The 18,781-nt window shown below is 40.0% G+C and overlaps 1 protein-coding gene and 1 pseudogene across 1 annotated transcript; one reads left to right on the top strand and one right to left on the bottom strand.

Moving 5' to 3' along the window:
• LOC121434681 overlaps positions 1 to 612 on the bottom strand; it is a 69,610-nt pseudogene extending 68,998 nt beyond the window's left edge.
• LOC121434719 (coiled-coil-helix-coiled-coil-helix domain-containing protein 10, mitochondrial-like) lies at positions 543 to 1,173 on the top strand. Its single transcript, XM_041633631.1, has one exon. It carries the CDS (start codon positions 611 to 613, stop codon positions 983 to 985), a length of 375 nt encoding a protein of 124 aa, XP_041489565.1. The 5' UTR covers positions 543 to 610; the 3' UTR covers positions 986 to 1,173.
• Positions 1,174 to 18,781: the final 17,608 nt, after the last annotated feature.

Below are 18,781 nucleotides of genomic sequence, written 5' to 3'. Positions count from 1 at the left end.
TGCAAACAATGGTCAATCAGGTCAATCATAGGGCATCTACAATTGACTCCCTGATTCCACATAGCTAATCTCAACTTCTATTGAAGAAGGAAAGCTCTCACCCTCAGTCCAATCTTTTTGTTTCTGCCCTGTGTGTGGTCTTTCTGACCAGCTTCAAGTTGGTCAATGAGCTCAACTTTTGCACAGGTCCCTCTGCTTCTAAGTCCCCAATAAAAGCCAGAATGATCAGCCGACACTCATTAACTACTCTATTTTTCTTTCTCATTGACAAATCAAGGTCAAACCTGTAAGGAGTTACAGGACTGTTTTCCCAGCACTAGGCAGCAGAGGAAAGATTGATTAGGAGTTCAAAATGATTCTCAATTACACAGCATGAGGCAAGCCTAAACTATAGGGCACACTGCTCTACACAGAAATCAATAATCAACATCACTTGAAAGAAATAAAATGCAACTATTAATAACTTTGAAATGTTGGAAAACAAAAACAGAGACAAGAGAAGCAATACACTTAAAGAAAATATCTGGGTTTCACCTGCGTTAGTTCCTGCACTGAGCGGTTGCTTCGGTCCACGCTTATTTCTCTGCTCCTCCTTGGTCCTACCACTGTCATGCCTCGGGGAAGTCGCAGCACAGCTGCCAGGCCGGCCAGCCGCCCAGCCCACCTTCCTACGCACCCACCGCCCTCAGCGGCCACCCTGGCACCTGCCGCTTCGGTCCAGCCGGGCCTTATGGCTCAGATGGCATCCACCGCTGCTGGCGTAGCTGTGGGATCGGCTGTAGGGCATGTCATGGGAAATGCCCTGACCAGTGCCTTCAGTGGGGGAAGCTCGGAGCCTGCTCAGCCTGCAGTCCAGCAGGCCCCTGCCAGTCCTGCCTCTTACCCCCTACAGATGGGGCCCTGCTCCTATGAGATCAAGCAGTTCCTGGATTGCTCCACCACTCAGAGTGACCTACCCTGTGCGAGGGCTTCAGCGAGGCCCTGAAGCAGTGCAAATACAATCACGGTCTGAGCTCCCTGCCCTGAGGAGGCCATGGGCCTGTTCTTACTTACCCTAACCCCTCACCGACAACCTGACCAAGAAGAGATTGTACCTGGTACTGGGAGTAAGGAGGGTAATTCTCACCCTACAGATTAACAAAAGACATACATGCTCAATTAAAGAGTTTACTTAAAAAAAAAAACAAACAAAAAAAAGAAAATATTTGAAAATGACACCAATAAGTGATTTTTTAAATGACAAAAATACTGCACTTTTAAGATTAAATAAAACCTTCTATATTTGCGGCGAGCTCCCTGACCAGCAGGAAGGAACAGCCACCAGACGAGGGTTCTTCTCAAATCACGCTTTATTGGAGCCTCTTGGTTGTAGGGAGAGCAGAAAGCAAGGGGCTCGGAGCTCTGAACTATAGCTGCTTATATAGGGAGTCTGCCTACAACTTTTGATACTTTGATACTTTAACTACTTTTTTGGAGACCCACTGGCAGGAAAGAAAGCAGGGGAACATCCTTGTCAATTACAGACCAGGATGTTCCCCTGCTGGTGAGGGGAAGTGTGGGCAGCTAGATCACAACAACTCACCCTGTTTTCCGGTGGAAGAACTGCAACCCTAATATGGAGTTATATATCAAGCGAGGCTGGGGCCAAATGCCATCTTGTAATGGCAGCTATTCAAATCGGCTCACAGCATATATTGACTTTGAAAGAGTAGGCCCTTCTATAAGAGAGGGGATGTCATTAATAAGAGATAGTCAATGGCCTGTTTCTCAAATCTCTGAGTTGACATAATTGTGTCAAGCAAGATCAACCACATCTGCAGAGTATAGTGGCCTAATTGCAAATTCAATGTTCATTGGCTCAAGATAACCTTCCCACACAAACGATCTGCATTCATTCACATGGCATTAACTTAATAACACATGCTGGGAAATTACAAATTCACTGAACCTACCACAATCAGACCCTTTTTCTTTTCTTTTCTTTTTTAAAAAAATATTTATTTATTTATTATGTATACAATATTCTGTCTGTGTCTAAGCCTGCAGGCCAGAAGAGGGCACCAGACCTCATTCCAGATGGTTGTGAGCCACCATGTGGTTGCTGGGAATTGAACTCAGGACCTTTGGAAGAGCAGGCAATGCTCTTAACCTCTAAGCCATCTCTCCAGCCCCCAGACCCTTTTTCATAATGGCAGCTTCAATAGTTGATTGCCTCTACTTTTTCCACTGCAGTGTACACAATAAACTATTCATCCTGTTCTGGTCTAAAGACAGAAGGAATGTTCCATATGCACATCCTTTACTGTGACTGCATTGGAGAGTAAACTACATGACTTAAATGAATAATTCTAAAAGTGATAAGTTTTACAGTCAATTTTTAGGGGAATTTTAAAGTGTAGGACACCTGAGTCAACATAAGAATTTGTCTCAGAAACTATTTTTCTAACAGGATGGAAATGCAGCTGTTCTAGAATTAATAAACATTTCTATTGAGAAATCACTTCATACACTTAGGGGATTAATAAATAAAAACCTCTTTAATGATGGTATACATCAATTTCTGGCTACTGGTCAAACAGGAGCCAGCTAGACAGATTCCACATTTGCTGTTGTCCTTAAGCTTCTTTTACACTTTGAACAATTAAAATAGAAACAAGCACCTTGCCAGGCTAAACATTTAGGCAGATAGGAGAGTTACAGGGCAAAGATATTTCCAGGATAATTTCTTTCTTTTTTTTTTTCTTTTTCTTTTTTTTTTTTTTTTTTTGGTTTTTCGAGACAGGGTTTCTCTGTGGTTTTGGAGCCTGTCCTGGCACTAGTTCTGCAGACCAGGCTGGTCTAGAACTCACAGAGATCCACCTGCCTCTGCCTCCCGAGTGCTGGGATTAAAGGCGTGCGGCACCATCGCCCAGCTAGGATAATTTTTTATGTACACTGGTTACCTGAATCAGCAGATCATGCTTCATTGACAGGGTCCTGTGTTGAAGGTGAGAAGAGATAACAAAGATAGGAAATGTAAAACATGAAAAGTTAAAAATTTAGGGTGGGGAGGACTTGCAGATGCCTAGTAAGCTTTCCGAGAAAAACAGCAACTTGTTGGGCATTGATGGCAGGTATCCTGATGAGCCAAGGGACCTCTATGAGTTCAAGGACAGCCTGGTCTACCCAGTGAATTCCTGGATAGTCAGGACAGTCCTACAGAGAAACACTGTTTTAAAAAAAAATTTAAAAAGGAGTAAAAGAATAGAATCTTGGATACTTCCAGAGGGGAAGTGGAAGGAAATGGGAGAATTATAAGAAGTCAGTAAACAATATCATATGCATTTGGGAGGTGGTTAGTCAGACAATTCTACTCAATTGGAACACAGGTTATCTCAAGAACTTTACTAAGGGCACAGTGGCCTGAGGACTGATAACCATAGCTCTACATGGTGAAAGAGTTGGGTTTTTTTGGACCTAAAGGAACCCCTCCACAAAGGCCTTGGAACCTGACCATTACCAGCTCTCCAAAGCATATTCCTGGTTTTAGGGAAGGAGCTCTGTTTTATTATCAATACATCAGGTCCTTAGGGAAACTCACAAGGCTTAGCCCCCAGGCTGTTACTAGATCTCCTAGGAACACCCAGCTCCCTGTCTGAGGGAATAAATAATACCCTTGATTGATTAGGTAACTCCTTCTCACAACAATGTTTTGCATTTCAAATATAGGTCACCTGGTGTCCTATTGCCCATCTGGAAGAACTGTGCTTTTCGTAAGAAGAAAACTGGAACTTTGAGCCACATCAGGCCTTAAGATTGTTTAGGAACCTGTAATGCCTCCTTGAAAAGCTTGCTAGAGGGTTTTTTTTTTTTTTAATATGGGGATGTACCTGGTGTCTGGTTTGAAATCAGTGGTGGCTTCTCTGTAACAGTTTAGAGCTAAATATCTCGACAATCCAGTTGAACAAAGTGTGCCCTAGCATCCTAATCTCTAACTGATTAAAATACATTTATTTTTTGGGTGATTTAAAGGCAGTCCTCCCTCAGCTAATTCTACTTTGTGAGACTGAACTATTTCCAAGGCATTGGAAAATCCTTTATATTAGCAATTCAACTCTTCTACATGGCAGCTTAGAAGTGCAGTGCTACCCAACAGGTGAGATGCCTTGATACCATCCACAAGTTAAGCACAAATGGAGATTGCATGTAAGGTTAAATGCAAAGTGCTCAATTTTGAGAAGATACTGGAGAAACTAGGCCTCTCTGAGTATGACATATTGAAGTTGAGAAGAAAGATGTTTGTACACACAGCACCCTGCTCCCAATTCTCTAAACAGATTAAGCCCACAGCGCTAGGTCTAGGAATTAACAGGACCACATGGGACTTCCCGAGGCAGGGAATATGGCGGTTGGAAGAGGCAGGGAATATGGCGGCAGGTTCCCACACAGATCCCGCAAGGATGCACCAGGCTGTCTCCTGCAACTCACCCTCTGCTCCTCCCCATCTGGAGACAGCATTCCCTAGCCCACCATGTTGTTGTTCCCCAGATCACCAAAGCTCTCAGTTCATCATCTCCCTGCATCAGCAACTTCACCACAGCACAGGAAACAAGTGGCACAAGCTCCTCCAAAAAGCCTAGTCTGCAGGCACATGCCTGGAAGAGCCCTGCACTGTTTCTGATTGGCAGGTCACCTGGAGGGCCTGATTAGCTGGTGCAGTCTCAGTGGCAAGAACAGTGTCCACAGGGCTATAGTGTGCTTAAAGACACAGCACACTGGTTCCTGGCCATTCCTTACACCCCAGTCAATGGTCTTTTCTAATTGGCCAAGCTTTGCATTTCAATAGCACTTGCTCCTTGCTCCAAAAGGAGACACTCACAATCTTGCACTCCCTAGGAACTTTCCCTTTTTCCTCCTGGACACAATGTGGCTAGCTAGCTTGTACTGTGCACTGTGCTGTGCTAGGTGGAAACAGTGATTTCTTGTCCTCCAGGGGGAAGGGTACACAGAATATTAACAGCTAAAGATAACTTTAATGTCACAAACGATGATTGTTCTGTGGTTTCATGCTGAGGTCACATGATGGAGGAAGGTCATTGGTTAAAAAATAAAGAAACTGCCTTGGCCCATTTTATTGGTTAGAACATAGGTGGGTGGAGTAAACAGAACAGTATGCTGGGAGGAAGAGGAAGTGAGCTCAGAGATGCCAAGCTCCACTCTCCAGGGCAGACATCATAGCTCAACTCTCTGAGGCAGACAGCGATGCAGGCAGCCACCAGGTCATACATGCTGAATCTTTCCCGGTAAGACCGGTGCTACACAGTTTATTAGAGGTGGGTTGATTGGGATATGAGAATTAGCCTGTAATGGCTAGAGCTAATGGGCCAAGCAGTGTTTAAAAGAATACAGTTTGTGTGTTGTTATTTCTAGTGTAAAGCTAGCCATATGGGTGCTGGGCAGGATGAAAGGCAGGCCCGCAGCACATACTACAGAATGGCACCCAGACGTGGGGACAACTGTATCCACTGAAAGCCTGAGAAAGCTTGGGAAAGAGTAAAGCATGTTTTCTTGGTAGCAGCGATTTCTCGGGTCTGCTCTGCTTGCTAGAAGCAAGGAAGCACTCTCATCTAAGAGAGGCTTCCTGACTTAGCTTCAGCTGCAAAACCCTGCAGCTCTTAAGAGGTCCTGCCACGAAACATTTAAATGGTGTTGATAAAAGCTGACTGAATGCTTGTTTGTTTTCAGCAGTAGCAGGAAAAAAACCTATTGTTTTAAAATGCCGGCTTTCTGGGCCGTCCTGCCAGGGCAAACTCTGCCTGTTTGAGGCACGAGGGACAGCTACAAAGAGAGGACTTGAGTGTTGTCTGTTGCAGTTTGTTTGATGGCAAGGACCTTGAAACACTGTAGACTTGTGGCACTGAATGTGGCTCTGGCCCGTACCTCAGCCACAAGGTTGGAATGGCAGAAAGCTAAGGAATGGGCTACATCTAGCCAGCAAAGCCACGGCTTTAGTCCTACTGATATTGCTTGGTAAATTAAAGACTCATGTGGTCAGAAAAACAGAGAGAGAGATATAGAGTAAAGAGAGATTCAAAGACAAAGAAAATTTTTAAATGATTTACAGTGTGTTAAAAATATGTGCAGGCTAAAAGTTGAAGTTCTTAAAGTAAAAAACACACAAAAAAGAGAGTTGTTGGGTGTGGTAGTACACACCTTTAATCCCAACACTTGGGAGGCAGGGCAGAGGGAGATTGACCTCTGTGACTTCAAGGTCACAGAGGCCTTGGTAGCACACGCCTTTAATTCCAGTGCCTAGAAGGTGGAGACAAACAGATCTCTGTGAGTTCAAGGTGTAGTAGGGCACACCTTTAATCCCAATGCCTGCAAGGCAGAGACAGGCAGATCTCTGAGAGTTCATGGACAGCCTGGTCTACAGAGTTATTCCAGGTCAAAGATACAGAGAACCTCTCTCAAAAAGCAAAAAAATAAATAAATAAAAAAAAATAAAAAAATAAATAAAAGTAAAAATAAACAAAATAGAGGTTAAAATAAAGTGCACAAAGATGGAAAATACACAGAGAATTTTGACACTGTATGTTATTATGCTCTCTTTGAATTGTTTGAATGCTGAGGAAGGAGCAACAGCTGTTAAAAGATATTTGTTTATAAATGCTGCTGAACTAATCCAACATAGATATTTTGAAAATGCCTTGACTTTGAAATTTGGATCTAAGGACATGATGCTTTGGAAAGGAGTTTCTTATTTTGTTTCCACAGAAGGTGAGAGTCTGTGGATTTCTCCTATCTGAATATGGTATGATGGACCACGCCCTCCTGAAGGGTTGCTGTAAACATCTTTAGAAAATTGCTTCGCTCAATTACCAACTGTGATGAAACTAGCACACAGGTTATACCATGAAAGACCTCATTAACGATGCCCCCATTCAGCAGGAAGCAGTTTGGAGAGAAAAAACTGCGCCCATGTTCCCAAATATGGTTTATAAACATTCTTTTACATTTAAAGGGGGATATGATAGAGATATGAATAATTTACATTGATATGAATTTTGTTTTAGTGATTTAAATTTAACGCCAATTTTGTTATATGTATATTTGTTTCTGATCTTGATCAAGGTACTGTGATTGTGTAGTTCATTTAAAAATGTAATGTATAATTAGAAATAAAGATTGTTAATAGATAATCATAATAGTCAAGTTTGTAGTCATGTTAGTTAGATTTTCTAGATGTACATAGATAAATTTTAGATAGACATTCTTCATATCTTTCAAAGATTACAGAATAGGACATTTAATGTTTTAATAACTTAGGAGTTTTCATGACAATGAGATACTCTGCTCCTGACAGCACCAATCTACTTAAAGAAGAAGATGGGCATCGAAGAGGATCCTTATGGAGTTTGATAGCCATTTGGGCAAGAAAACTGCTCTTGCCTGGACTATTGCATAAACTGGACACAGAGAACCTGCAGAGAGAGGACTACTGAACTTGCCTTAAGTTGAGATGATCTTTCGGGGTTCCTGATTCATGAAAGAGTCTGCAAGACATTCTGCAGGACAAGCAGATAGTGACTGCCTTTGAAATTTCCTGCTTCATGGAAATGTCTTTGGGAAACTAAGGGCCTGTAGGCTGAAGATGGATGCCCCAACAGTACAGAGGAACTTTGAGTGACTGCCCAGGCAGCGAGATGTCTCTGTCATTTCTAGAGTTTGAAAGTTGCTTATTTCTTTTTTGCTTAGGTAATATTATATCTTTCTGGAGTCTTTGATGGAGTTGAAGAATAGTTAGTTATAGTTATCGTTTTCCTTAGTAATGATAAAGATAAAATAGATATAAATATTGTAATTTTTACTTGATAACTGTTTTTTTATATGTAATTTTGCTGTGTTAAAGTTGAGGCCTTCCTTTTTTTGTTTAAACAGAAAAAGGGGAAATGATGGAGGAAGGTCATTGGTTAAAAAATAAAGAAACTGCCTTGGCCCATTTTATTGGTTAGAACATAGGTGGGTGGAGTGAACAGAACAGTATGCTAGGAGGAAGAGGAAGTAAGCTCAGAGATGCCATGCTCCTCTCTCCCGGGCAGATGCGATAGCTCTGCTCTCTGAGGCAGACAGCGGTGCAGCCAGCCAAAAGGTCCCACATGCTGAATCTTTCGTGGTAAGCGCACCTTTTGGTGCTACATAGATTATTAGAAATGGGTTAAGAGGCTGAAACTAATGGGCCAGGCAGTGTTTAAAAGAATACAATTTGTGTGTTGTTATTTCAGAGCATAAGCTAGCCGGTAGTGGGAGCTGGGTGGCGATATGCAGCCCTGCAGCTCCTACTGCAGTCACATGAACTGAAGGTACTTTTTATGGTTTTCACAGCGATTTCACACAACAGAAAAGAGAAAAGGAGGAACCAGATCTTAAACAAGATGATTGGTCTTTCCCCAACTGATGGCTAGATGATGGCTCCATTACTTTATGGGTTCTATTCCTGAAATTCAAAGCAAATTCCAGGCAAATGAATAATAATAAAAAAGTGTAGTGTTCATAAAAATTTGAATACATAGATAATAATGAAGAATGTCTTCATGAACACTATTGTTAGCTAATACATCTCCCACTTTGGTCAGGTAAATAAAATATACAACTGCAGTATTCAAGATTCTCTACATGAACAGGACAGGTAGATTGAATCTCACCATGATTGTAAGAAGTGGGCTTATTAGAATGTCTCACAAGCTGTGGTCCAGGTAACTTAAAAATAGCTGCCTATCAATGGTAATTCGAAAAATCCAGGACATCGCTTCTCAATGTTTTGTCTAAAACCAAGTGAAGAATTCTGTAGTTGTTCAGTCCACGAGACTGGCTATTCTGTGTGTTTTGTTTTCTGCTATGAATTTGAGTAGTGTGCTTTCAAGGTCCCTGAAGAATAGTTTTGGGATGTTGATGGAGATTGCATTAAATATATTAATTGCTTTTGGTAGAGTTGCCATTTTTATTATGTTGATTCTACCTATCCAAGAGCATCTTTCCATTTTCTTGTATTTTCTTCAATTTCTTTCTTTAAAGACTTTAAGTTTTGAAATAACAGATCTTTCACTTCTTGGTTAGTGTTACCTGAAAATATTTTAAATTATTTGTGGCTATTGTACATGGTAATGCTCCTCTGATTTCTTTCTTAGTTTCTTTCTTATTTGTATATAGGAGGGCTACTGATTTTTTTGAGCTGATCTTGGATCCTGACAAATTACTGAAGGTATTTATGAGCTGTAGTGGTTCCCTGATAGAGTTTGTGCAGTGACTTATGCATAATATCATATCATCTGTGAATAGCAAAAGCTTAACTTCTTCCTACCAGTTTGGATCCCCATGATCTTCTTTTGTTTTCTTTTTTCTCTAGCTAGAATTTCAAGACATATGTTTACTAGGTATGGTGAGAGAGGACAGCCTTGAATTGTTCCTAATATTAGTGGGTTCATTTTGAGTTTCTTTCCATTTAACTTGATGTTTGCTCTATGCTTTCTGTATATTTCTTTTATTATGTTAAGATACCTTCCTTGTATCCCTGATCTCTCCAAGACCTTTATCATGAATGGGTGTTGGATTTTGTCTCATGCTTTTTCAGAATCTAATGAGGTGATTATATTTTTTCTTTCAATTTATTTTTATGGTGGTTTACATTGACAGACCATATGCTTCTTATGTTAAACCATTCTGCATTCCTGGAATGAAGCTAGTTTCATAATGATGAATAAATTTTGGTGTGTTCTTTGATTCAGTTTGTCAGTATTTTATTGAGTACTTTTTCATTAATGATCATGAGGGAGATTGGTTTGTAATTCTCCTTTTTGATAATTTGTGTGGACTTAGTATCAGGGTAACTGTAACATTATGAAATGGAAATGTTTGTATGGAAATATTCCTTCTGTTTTTATTTTGTATAACCATTTGAGGAGTATAGTTGTTACCTCTTTTTTGAAGTTCTGGTAGAATTCTTCACTGAAACCATCCAGTCATTGGCCTTTTATTTTTAGGTGAAGGGAGGCTTTTGATGTCTATTTCTATTTACCTGAAGGTTATAGGTGTATTTAAATTGTTCACCAGGTCTTGATTTAATTTTGGTATGTGGTACCTATTCAGAAAATTGTCCGTTTACCTTACATTTTCCAATTTTGTGGAATACAGGATTTGAGGTATGATGAAATAATTCTCTGGATTTTCTCAGTGTTGTTGCTATGCCCACCTTTTCATTTATGATTTTGTTAATTTGGATGTTCTCTCTCTGCCTTTTGGTTAAGTTGGATAAGGGTTTGTCTATCTTCTTGATTTTTTTTTTGAAATAACAGCTCTTTGTTACATTGATTCTTTATAATATTTTCCTATCTATTTTACTGACTTCACCCCTAAATTTGATTTTTTCCTGTCATCTACTCATCCAGGGTGAGTCTGCTTCTTTTGTTCTGGAGCTTTCCAGTGTGCTGTTAACTCACTAGTGTGAGATTACCTCACTTTCTTTATGTAGGCACTTAGTGCTATGACCTTTCTTCATAGCACTGCTTTCATAGAGTCTCATAGGTTTGGGTGTGTTGTGCCTTCATGCTCATTGTATTCTAGAAAGTCTTTAATTTGTTTCCTTCTTCCTTCTTTGACACATTGTTGATTCAGCTGAGGACTATTCACTTTCCAAGGTTTTTTAGACTTTCTGTGATTAGTGTTGTTAAATTCTACCTTTAAAACATGGTGATCTGATAAGACACAGGTGGTTACTACAATTGTTTGTGTCTGTTGAGGTTTGCTTTATCATCATGTATGGGGTCAATTTTAGAGAAGGTCCATGAGGTGTGTATTTTTTTTTTTTTTGGTTTTTCGAGACATGGTTTCTCTGTGGTTTTAGAGCCTGTCCTGGAACTAGCTCTTGTAGACCAGGCTGGTCTCGATGGTCTCGAACTCACAGAGATCTGCCTGCCTCTGCCTCCCAAGTGCTGGGATTAAAGGAGTGCGCCACCACAGCCCAGCGAGGTGTGTATTCTTTTGTGTTTGCGAGGAATGTTCTATAGGTGTCTGTTAAGTCCATTTGAGTCATGATATCTGTTAGTTATCTTATTTCTCTGTTAAGTTTTTGTGTGGTTGACCTTTCCACTGGGGAGAGAGGGGTTTTGAAGTCTCCTACTATTAGTTTTACTATTAGTTTGTATGGTTTGACTGCGATTTAAGTTTTAGCACAGTTTCTTTTACATATATGTGTTCTCTTGTTTTGGGGGCATAGATGTTCAGGATTGAGATTTAGTCTTGATGGATTTTTTTCCTGTGTTGACTATGAAGTGTACTTCCCCATGTCTTCTGATTGATTTTAGTTTGAAGTCTATTTTGTTAGATATTAGGATAGCTATACCTGCTTGTTTCTTAGATTCATTTTATTGAAAATCCTTTCACAACCCTTTACTCTGAGGCAATGTCTGTCCTTGAGGTTGAGGTATACTTCTTATATACAGCAGGAGGATACATTCTGCTTTCATATCTATTCTCTTAGCCTGTGTGTGTCTTTTTATAGGTGACTTGAGTCCCATGATATTTGGAGATATTAATAACCAGTGATTGATAATTCTTATTATTTTTGGTGGTAGTACCTGTGTTTCCTTTCTCTGAAGTTTGCTGAGAAGGGGTTATCTGTTGCTTGTGTTTTTGTGGGTACAATTAGCTTTCTTGAGTTGGAGTTTTTCTTCTATTTCTTTCTTAATGGGAGTATTTGTGGATAATTATTGTTTAACTCTGGGTTTGTTATGGAATATTATGTTTTCTCCATCGATGGTCATTTAAAGATTTGCTGGGGCTAATTGTCTGTCTTCCATCCATGGTCTCTTACTGTCTACAGCACATTTGTCCAGAACCTTCTGGCTTTCATGATTTCAATTAAGAATTAAGGTTTAACTCTAATAGGTCTGCCTTTATATATTGCTTGGCCATTCCTTTTGCAGGTCTCAATATTCTCTCTTTACTCTGTATGCTCTGCATTTTGATTATTATATGGTGAAGGGACTTGATTTTGTTTCAGTCTATTTGGTGTTCTGTAAGCTTCTTCTACCTTCATAGTGATATACTTCTCTAGGTTCTGAAGTTTTCTTCAACAATTTTGCTGAATATGTATTCTGTGTCTTTAAGCTGGAGAACTTATCCTTCTTCTATCCTTGTTATTCTTTTTTTTTTCTTTTTTTTTATATTTATTTATTATGTATACAATATTCTGTCTGTGTGTATGTCTGCAGCCAGAAGAGGACACCAGACCTCATTCCAATGGTTGTGAGCCACCATGTGGTTGCCGGGAATTGAACTCAGGACCTTTGGAAGAGCAGGCAATGCTCTTAACCACTGAGCCATCTCTCCAGCCCCCTATCCTTGTTATTCTTAGATTTGATTTTTTTTTTGGTTTTTCGAGACAGGGTTTCTCTGTAGCTCTGGAGCCTGTCCTAGAACTAGCTCTGTAGACCAAGATGGCCTCAAACTCACAAAGATCCACCTGTCTCTGCATCTCAAGTGCTGGGATTAAAGGTGTGTTCCTCCAAAACCAAGTGCTAGGTTTGAATTTTTCATGATGTCCCAGATTTCCTGGATATTTTGTAATAAAAATTTGTTGAATTTAAAATTTTCTTTGACCAATGAATATATTTCTTTTTCTGTACCTTCAACTGCTGATATTCTCCCTTCCATCCCTTCTATTTTGTAAGTTATGTGTGCATCTGTTGTTCCTATTTATTTAAATGGATTTTCCATTTCTAGAATTCCTCTTTTGGTGTTTTCTTTATTGCCTTTATTTCAGTTTTCAAGTCTTGAAGAGTTTCAATTCTTTGATCCATGTGTTTGATTATTTCTTTAAGTTTCTTTAAGAGATTTGTTGATTTCTTCCAATTTTTTTCTTTGCCTTTTCCTCCATTTGTTTAACTGAATTATTTATTTCCTCTTTAAATCTGTCCATCATCTTCTTAAAGTTACGTTTAAAATTATTTTTTTCTCCTTCTTCTGTGTTAGGCTGGTAAGGTCTTCCTGTAGTATTTCTATTAAGAAAAGTCATCCTGTGTACTTGAGTATCGAACTCCTCCTCAGCAGAATTTACCTTGGGATCAGCATTTATATGGAATACAAGGATCTTTATCCCCCTTTCCCATTTACAGAGATTATTCACATTCTCCTTTCTCATATGTCTCCTCTCACCAATTTTCTAATCATGCTTTTTACTAATCCCTCAGCATCCAGTCAAACCACTGGATAAAGTTCATCAATCAGTGCATTGATATTTGTAGATTAGACCATTTCTCCTGTTATCCTGCAGCTGCCTAACTCTGGGTGGTTCGTGCATGATGTATAGAACCATCAGCCAGGGCCAACTCATCTCTTCCTCATTCAACCAGTAATAGGGAATAGACTATAGGTGTATTCTTGACAGCAGAAGACATAGTAACAGGAGTAGAAACCGTTGGAAGTTGGCCATTACTTCATGTATCTTCCTTGTGTCTTCAGAACCTACTAGGTCCTGATCTCTAATATACCACCTTCATTTGATAACACATTGTGGCTGTACATGTCCTACTTCATAACTTGATAGATCCAGAAATACCCAGCTCATGATGGGCATTTCACATCACTTGGTAATGTGGTGACTGTAATGATTTCAGCCACATATGGTTGATAGTTCTAGGTTCAAGCTTTCCGCCAATCAGGGATGTTAAAGGCGCCCTCCTGCATAATCCACACAGGACTCAGCTAAGCCCTTGCCCACTTGCATTAGCACCATCATCTGCATATGACGTAGCCATGTCAGCCCCTGTGTGCATGCACTAGGCAGTTTTTAAAAGCTGGGTGAGCCATCTTCCTCCCTCTCTCTGCACACTGACTTCACAAGCCTGTGCCTGCCCCCTCTAATAAACTCCTAAGAGTGTTTGTTGTCTGTTCTGTGTTCCTTCGTGGTAAGAAAAAAATCCTTAGAAGGTGCGGTTCTGCCAGCACAAAGAAGTCCAATTAGAAGAAATCAAACCAAATCAAAATGCCCATACAGCACTCTCTGGTGGCTGAGCACATGTGGGGGAGACAGGACAGCAGGGAGCCCATGCAAACCCAGAACCACGTGTTTCTCCTCTAGAATCCCACCTAAATACACTATGGGAGTGGGTCTCACTGCTTCCTGAGGGGGGGGTCTGTACCTGGCATGCTGGGATTTGGAGTCCAGACTAATGCAACTCCCAAGCCAGGGGGCCGGAATGGATGCCAGGGGCTGGAGAATAAGCTCCAGACTTAACATTTCTCACTTGTGCCAAGTAATTTCCGTGACCCACCGTCAAATGTTCAGTTTTTCCCAGTGAATTGAATTAATGCCATGAGCTTGCATATTTGACTATATTTATTTTTACAAATGCTTTTATGGGCAGCAGTGGCAGACACTTGGAATGAACTTAAGAGGTAATAAGTGCTCCTTTTCTTGTATGTTATTCAGGTTTTTTGTTTTCCTGGGTTGTGTGACTGTTTTCTTTATAGACAATGTAGCAGCTGTGGCCTTCTGCCTAGTCAGCCTGCTCGGAGCAAAACAGCTTACTCTAAGATTAAAAGAGATCATCATCATATATGTTCCTCCAGAAGCATTGTACATAGGGCTGTTATGTGACTTTTCCTTGAAGTTTTCTGGTTTTGTGTTCTCTATCTTTTGTGTTTGTAAAAATTATGGTGTTGGTAAAGTTATCTTTTAGAATAAGCATCAAGATTGATTATCAACATTTCACTTTGTCATCTGCTTGATTTTCAACCAAGAACTTATGGTACAATATGAACATGCCAGAAGTAATTTTTTCAATCATTTGTCTAATTTACATTTTTTCCTACATGATTTTGAGGTAAGAATGTCTTTAAATTTCTCTGCTTTTACACTGTGATTATATTTAGAAGTGGATTTGTTAACTGAGCATGCTTAAGAAAAGGGAGAACATTGCATGAGCATGTTCAAACTCCCTACATAAAATTCCCATGCTTCATTTGTTGAGGAAAAACATTGTTTTGAAAACAACTTCCAAGCTCTTTGTGCCTTCTGCAGGCAAGAACTTTTTTCTCATTTCTTCTGTCTTGGCTGTTGAAATGGATATTTTTGGTAGTCAAAACTGACTACCTCTGGGATCATCTTATACACAAAGAATTGATTATACCTGAGAGAGGTTTTACTTAAAGGTTTTTGAAATGGGAAATCCTCCATTAATCTGTATAATTTGAGATTATAGGACCCACCTTAAACTGCTTGGTGTCTGTGCACACTTAACCAGTGAGCCGTCTCTCCAGCCTATGTTTGCACAATTTTAACATCATGAGCAGAGGTAGTGGGATTTTCTGGTTTGAGACCAGTCTGGCCTATAGAATGAGTTCTACAGCTACACAGAAAATACTGTCTTGAAATCACAAAAAAAAAAAAACAAAAAACAAAAAAACAAAAGCCTGAATCAAACCAAGACTATGATCCAACTTTAATCAGCATCTTACATTCTGGTAGCAGCAGTCACATATAAAGTATTTTGAAAAAGAAGAAAAGTCTCTGTTTTGCCTCTGTGCTCTAGCTCTGGCTACCAAGCTCATTCCTTTACTAGCATTAGAGCCTACTTCATTGTAATTTTGGTGAATACTTAAAACAGAGCCTTGGGGGCAGAACAACTACTTGATTCTTCACTTGACCTTAGACAAAAGGCTGAGAAGCAAGCTATTGGATTCTTCAATTGCAATTGGTAAGCAGCTGTTCTTAAGTCAGCTGGACAACAGCTTGTCAGACATTCTAATAAGCTTGTTTTTTACATAATGGTGAGATTTATTCTACCTGTCCTGTTGATGTAGAGAATCTTGAATACTGCAGTTGTATATTTTACTCACCTGACTATGGAGGGAGATTTGCTGGCTAACAATAATGCTCATGAGGACATTCTTTCTAGCTCTATTATTCTCTACATATTCAAATTTCCATGAACACTACGCTCTTTATTATTATTCATTTGCCTGGAGTTTGCTTCTAATTTAAGGAATAAAACCCATAAAGCAATGGATTCATCATCCAGCTTTCTGATGGGGGAAAGACCAATCATCTTGATTGAGATCTTGTTCCTCCTTTGCTGTTTGCTGTTGTAGAAAATCCCTGTGAAAACCATGTAAAAAGTACCTTCAGTTCATCTGATATCAGATTGAAGCCACAGAACAAATATTTACTTTTGTGATTTTTTTAAAGATAATTTTTTTAATATTCATTTATTTATTTATTTATTTATTTATTATGCATACAATATTCTGTCTGTGTATATGTCTGCAGGCCAGAAGAGGGCACCAGACCTCCTTACAGATGGTTGTGAGCCACCATGTGGTTGCCGGGAATTGAACTCAGGACCTCTGGAAGAACAGGCAATGCTCTTAACCACTGAGCCATCTCTTCAGTGCTTACTTTTGTAATTTTAAAACTCTCCTTAGTTCTTAGAATTCCAGGAATCCTTACCTCTGTGCTACAGGAAATTACTCCAACCACCTAGCACAGTGCACCAGACAAGTCATGCAGTGTGCTGGAAGAAAAAGGGAAAGTTCCTAGGAGTGCAAGAAGATGACATTGATCGCTTTTGTAGCCAGGGGCAAGTGCTATTAAAATGCATATGTTCTCAGATCTGGAGAAGTTCTCTGTTGGGGTGAATGGATTGGACAGGAACCAGTATTCTGTCTCTTTAAACACACTATATACAAATGGGAGGTGCTCTTGCCACTCAAGACTCACTAGCCAATCATGCCCTCCAGGTGACCTGCCAGTCAGAAGCAGTTCAGGTCTCTTCCGGGCAGCCACCTTCAGTCTTGGGTTTGAAGAGGAGCTGTCACCAGTGGATTCCTGTTCTCGGGTGCAGTTGCTGTTGCAGGGAGATGATGAGCTGAGAACTTTGGCAAAATGGAGAAGCACAACATGGTGAGTGAGGGAATGCTATCTCTTGATGGGGAGGAGCAGAGGGCAAGGTGCGGAAAACACTATAGTGTTTTCTCCATAGGTCTGGGTGGGAACCTGTCGCCATATTACCTGTAATGTGAAGTCCCTCATGGTCCCTGCTAATTCTTGGGCCTAGGGGCAGGCCTCTGAATAACTTTACTTTGTGGCTTCATCTCCTTAGAGTATTGGGAGCAGGAAGCTCCCAAAGTCTATCCTAGTCAACTTCAACAGGGTTCCTGCATTCATGGATACAAGTTGCCAAACTCAGAGATGCCTCGTTTCTCCAGTATCTTCTCGATATAGATCACTTTGCATTTAAGCTTTAAATATAACCTGAATTTATATTTAAATTTGTGGAGGTTATCAAAGGCTTCTCACGTGTTGTGTAGCTTTCCACTACTGTATCATAATGTTGAAGAGTAGAACTGGTGATACAATAGATTGACCAATGCTTAAAAAATAATTAAGTCCCACAAAGTAGAATTTATCAGAGGGAGAACTGCCTCTAAAACACTCAAAATGTCAGTATATGATAATTAAGGCTGGAAGAGATTAGAATGCCTGGGTATACGTTGTTTACCAGGATTGTCCAGATATTTGACTCCAAACCATTTCAAAGAAGCCACCACTGATTTAAAGGTGGTGGTGGTGCATGCCTTTAATTCCAGCACTCTTGAGGCAGAGGCAGGTGGATTTCTTTGAGTTCAAGGACAACCTGATCTACAAAAGTTCCAGGACAGGCTCCGAAGCTACTGAGAAACCTGACTCGAAAAATACCAAAGCGCAGGAATTAAAGGCGTGTCCCACCACTGCCCAGCTAAGATGCTATTTTTCTTCAGAAGCTTACTAGTCATTGGTGTATCTTCTGTAACACCTTCCCACCCTATCTTTTTTATCTTTCCCTTGTCAGTCCAGTCTTTCTCCTCCCTTGTGATCATCACCTTAGAACTCTGTCAATGAAGAATGACCTGCTCTAACAGTTCATGGGCATATCGAGAAAATAGTCTGATAATATTTTTGCCTAAATATTTAGATTGGCAATTGCCTGTTTCTATTTCAATTGTTCAGACCATTATCATAAAGGATACTTATAGATAACAGAATATATTGAATGCAAACTCTATCTAACCTAGCTCCCCTTGAGCATTGGACCGAGATAAATGAATAACATCATTAAAGAGACTTTTCTTTATTAATTTTCTTTGTGTGTGCTGTGATTTCTCAGTGAGAAGGCATATTAATTCTAGAAGAGCTGCATTTCCATCTGGATAGAAATATTGTTTCTAAGACAATATTTCTTCTGTTATGTTGACTCAGGTGGCCTTGGTCCCTGTCTATTGCTTTCCTGGAAAGTGACCTTGAGTGTCTTCTATATTACACCAACAGAGTTCTTTTTGTTTGTTTGTTTGTTTGTTTTTTGAGACAGGGTTTCTTGGTGGCTTTGGAGCCTGTCCTGTAAGTCACTCTGGTAGACCAGGCTGGCCTCAAACTCACAGAGATCCACCTGCCTTTGTCTCCCAGTTTCTGGAATTAAAGGTGTGTGTCACCACCGCCTGGCTCACCACCAAAATTCTTAAATGACTGTACCAATTCACAGTTTTAAAATTATGTATTTGTCGGGCAGTGGTGGTGCATGCCTTTAATCTAAGCACTTGTGAGGCAGAGGCAGGCAGATCTTTGTGAGATTGAAGACAGTGTAGTCTACAAGAGCTATATCCTGGACAGGCACCAAAGCTACAGAGATACCCTGTCTCAAACAAAACCAATACATTAAAATAAAATAAAATAAAATAAAATAATGCATTTGAGCCATGTAGTTGACTG

Source organism: Microtus oregoni, unplaced genomic scaffold (assembly GCF_018167655.1).
Source record: "Microtus oregoni isolate MIOR12 unplaced genomic scaffold, Mior012 000044F_ref0000062, whole genome shotgun sequence".
In the NCBI taxonomy this organism is placed as follows: domain Eukaryota; kingdom Metazoa; phylum Chordata; class Mammalia; order Rodentia; family Cricetidae; genus Microtus; species Microtus oregoni.
The sequence above is the reverse complement of the archived record's forward strand: the minus strand, read 5'-3'. Positions and strand labels throughout refer to the sequence as shown.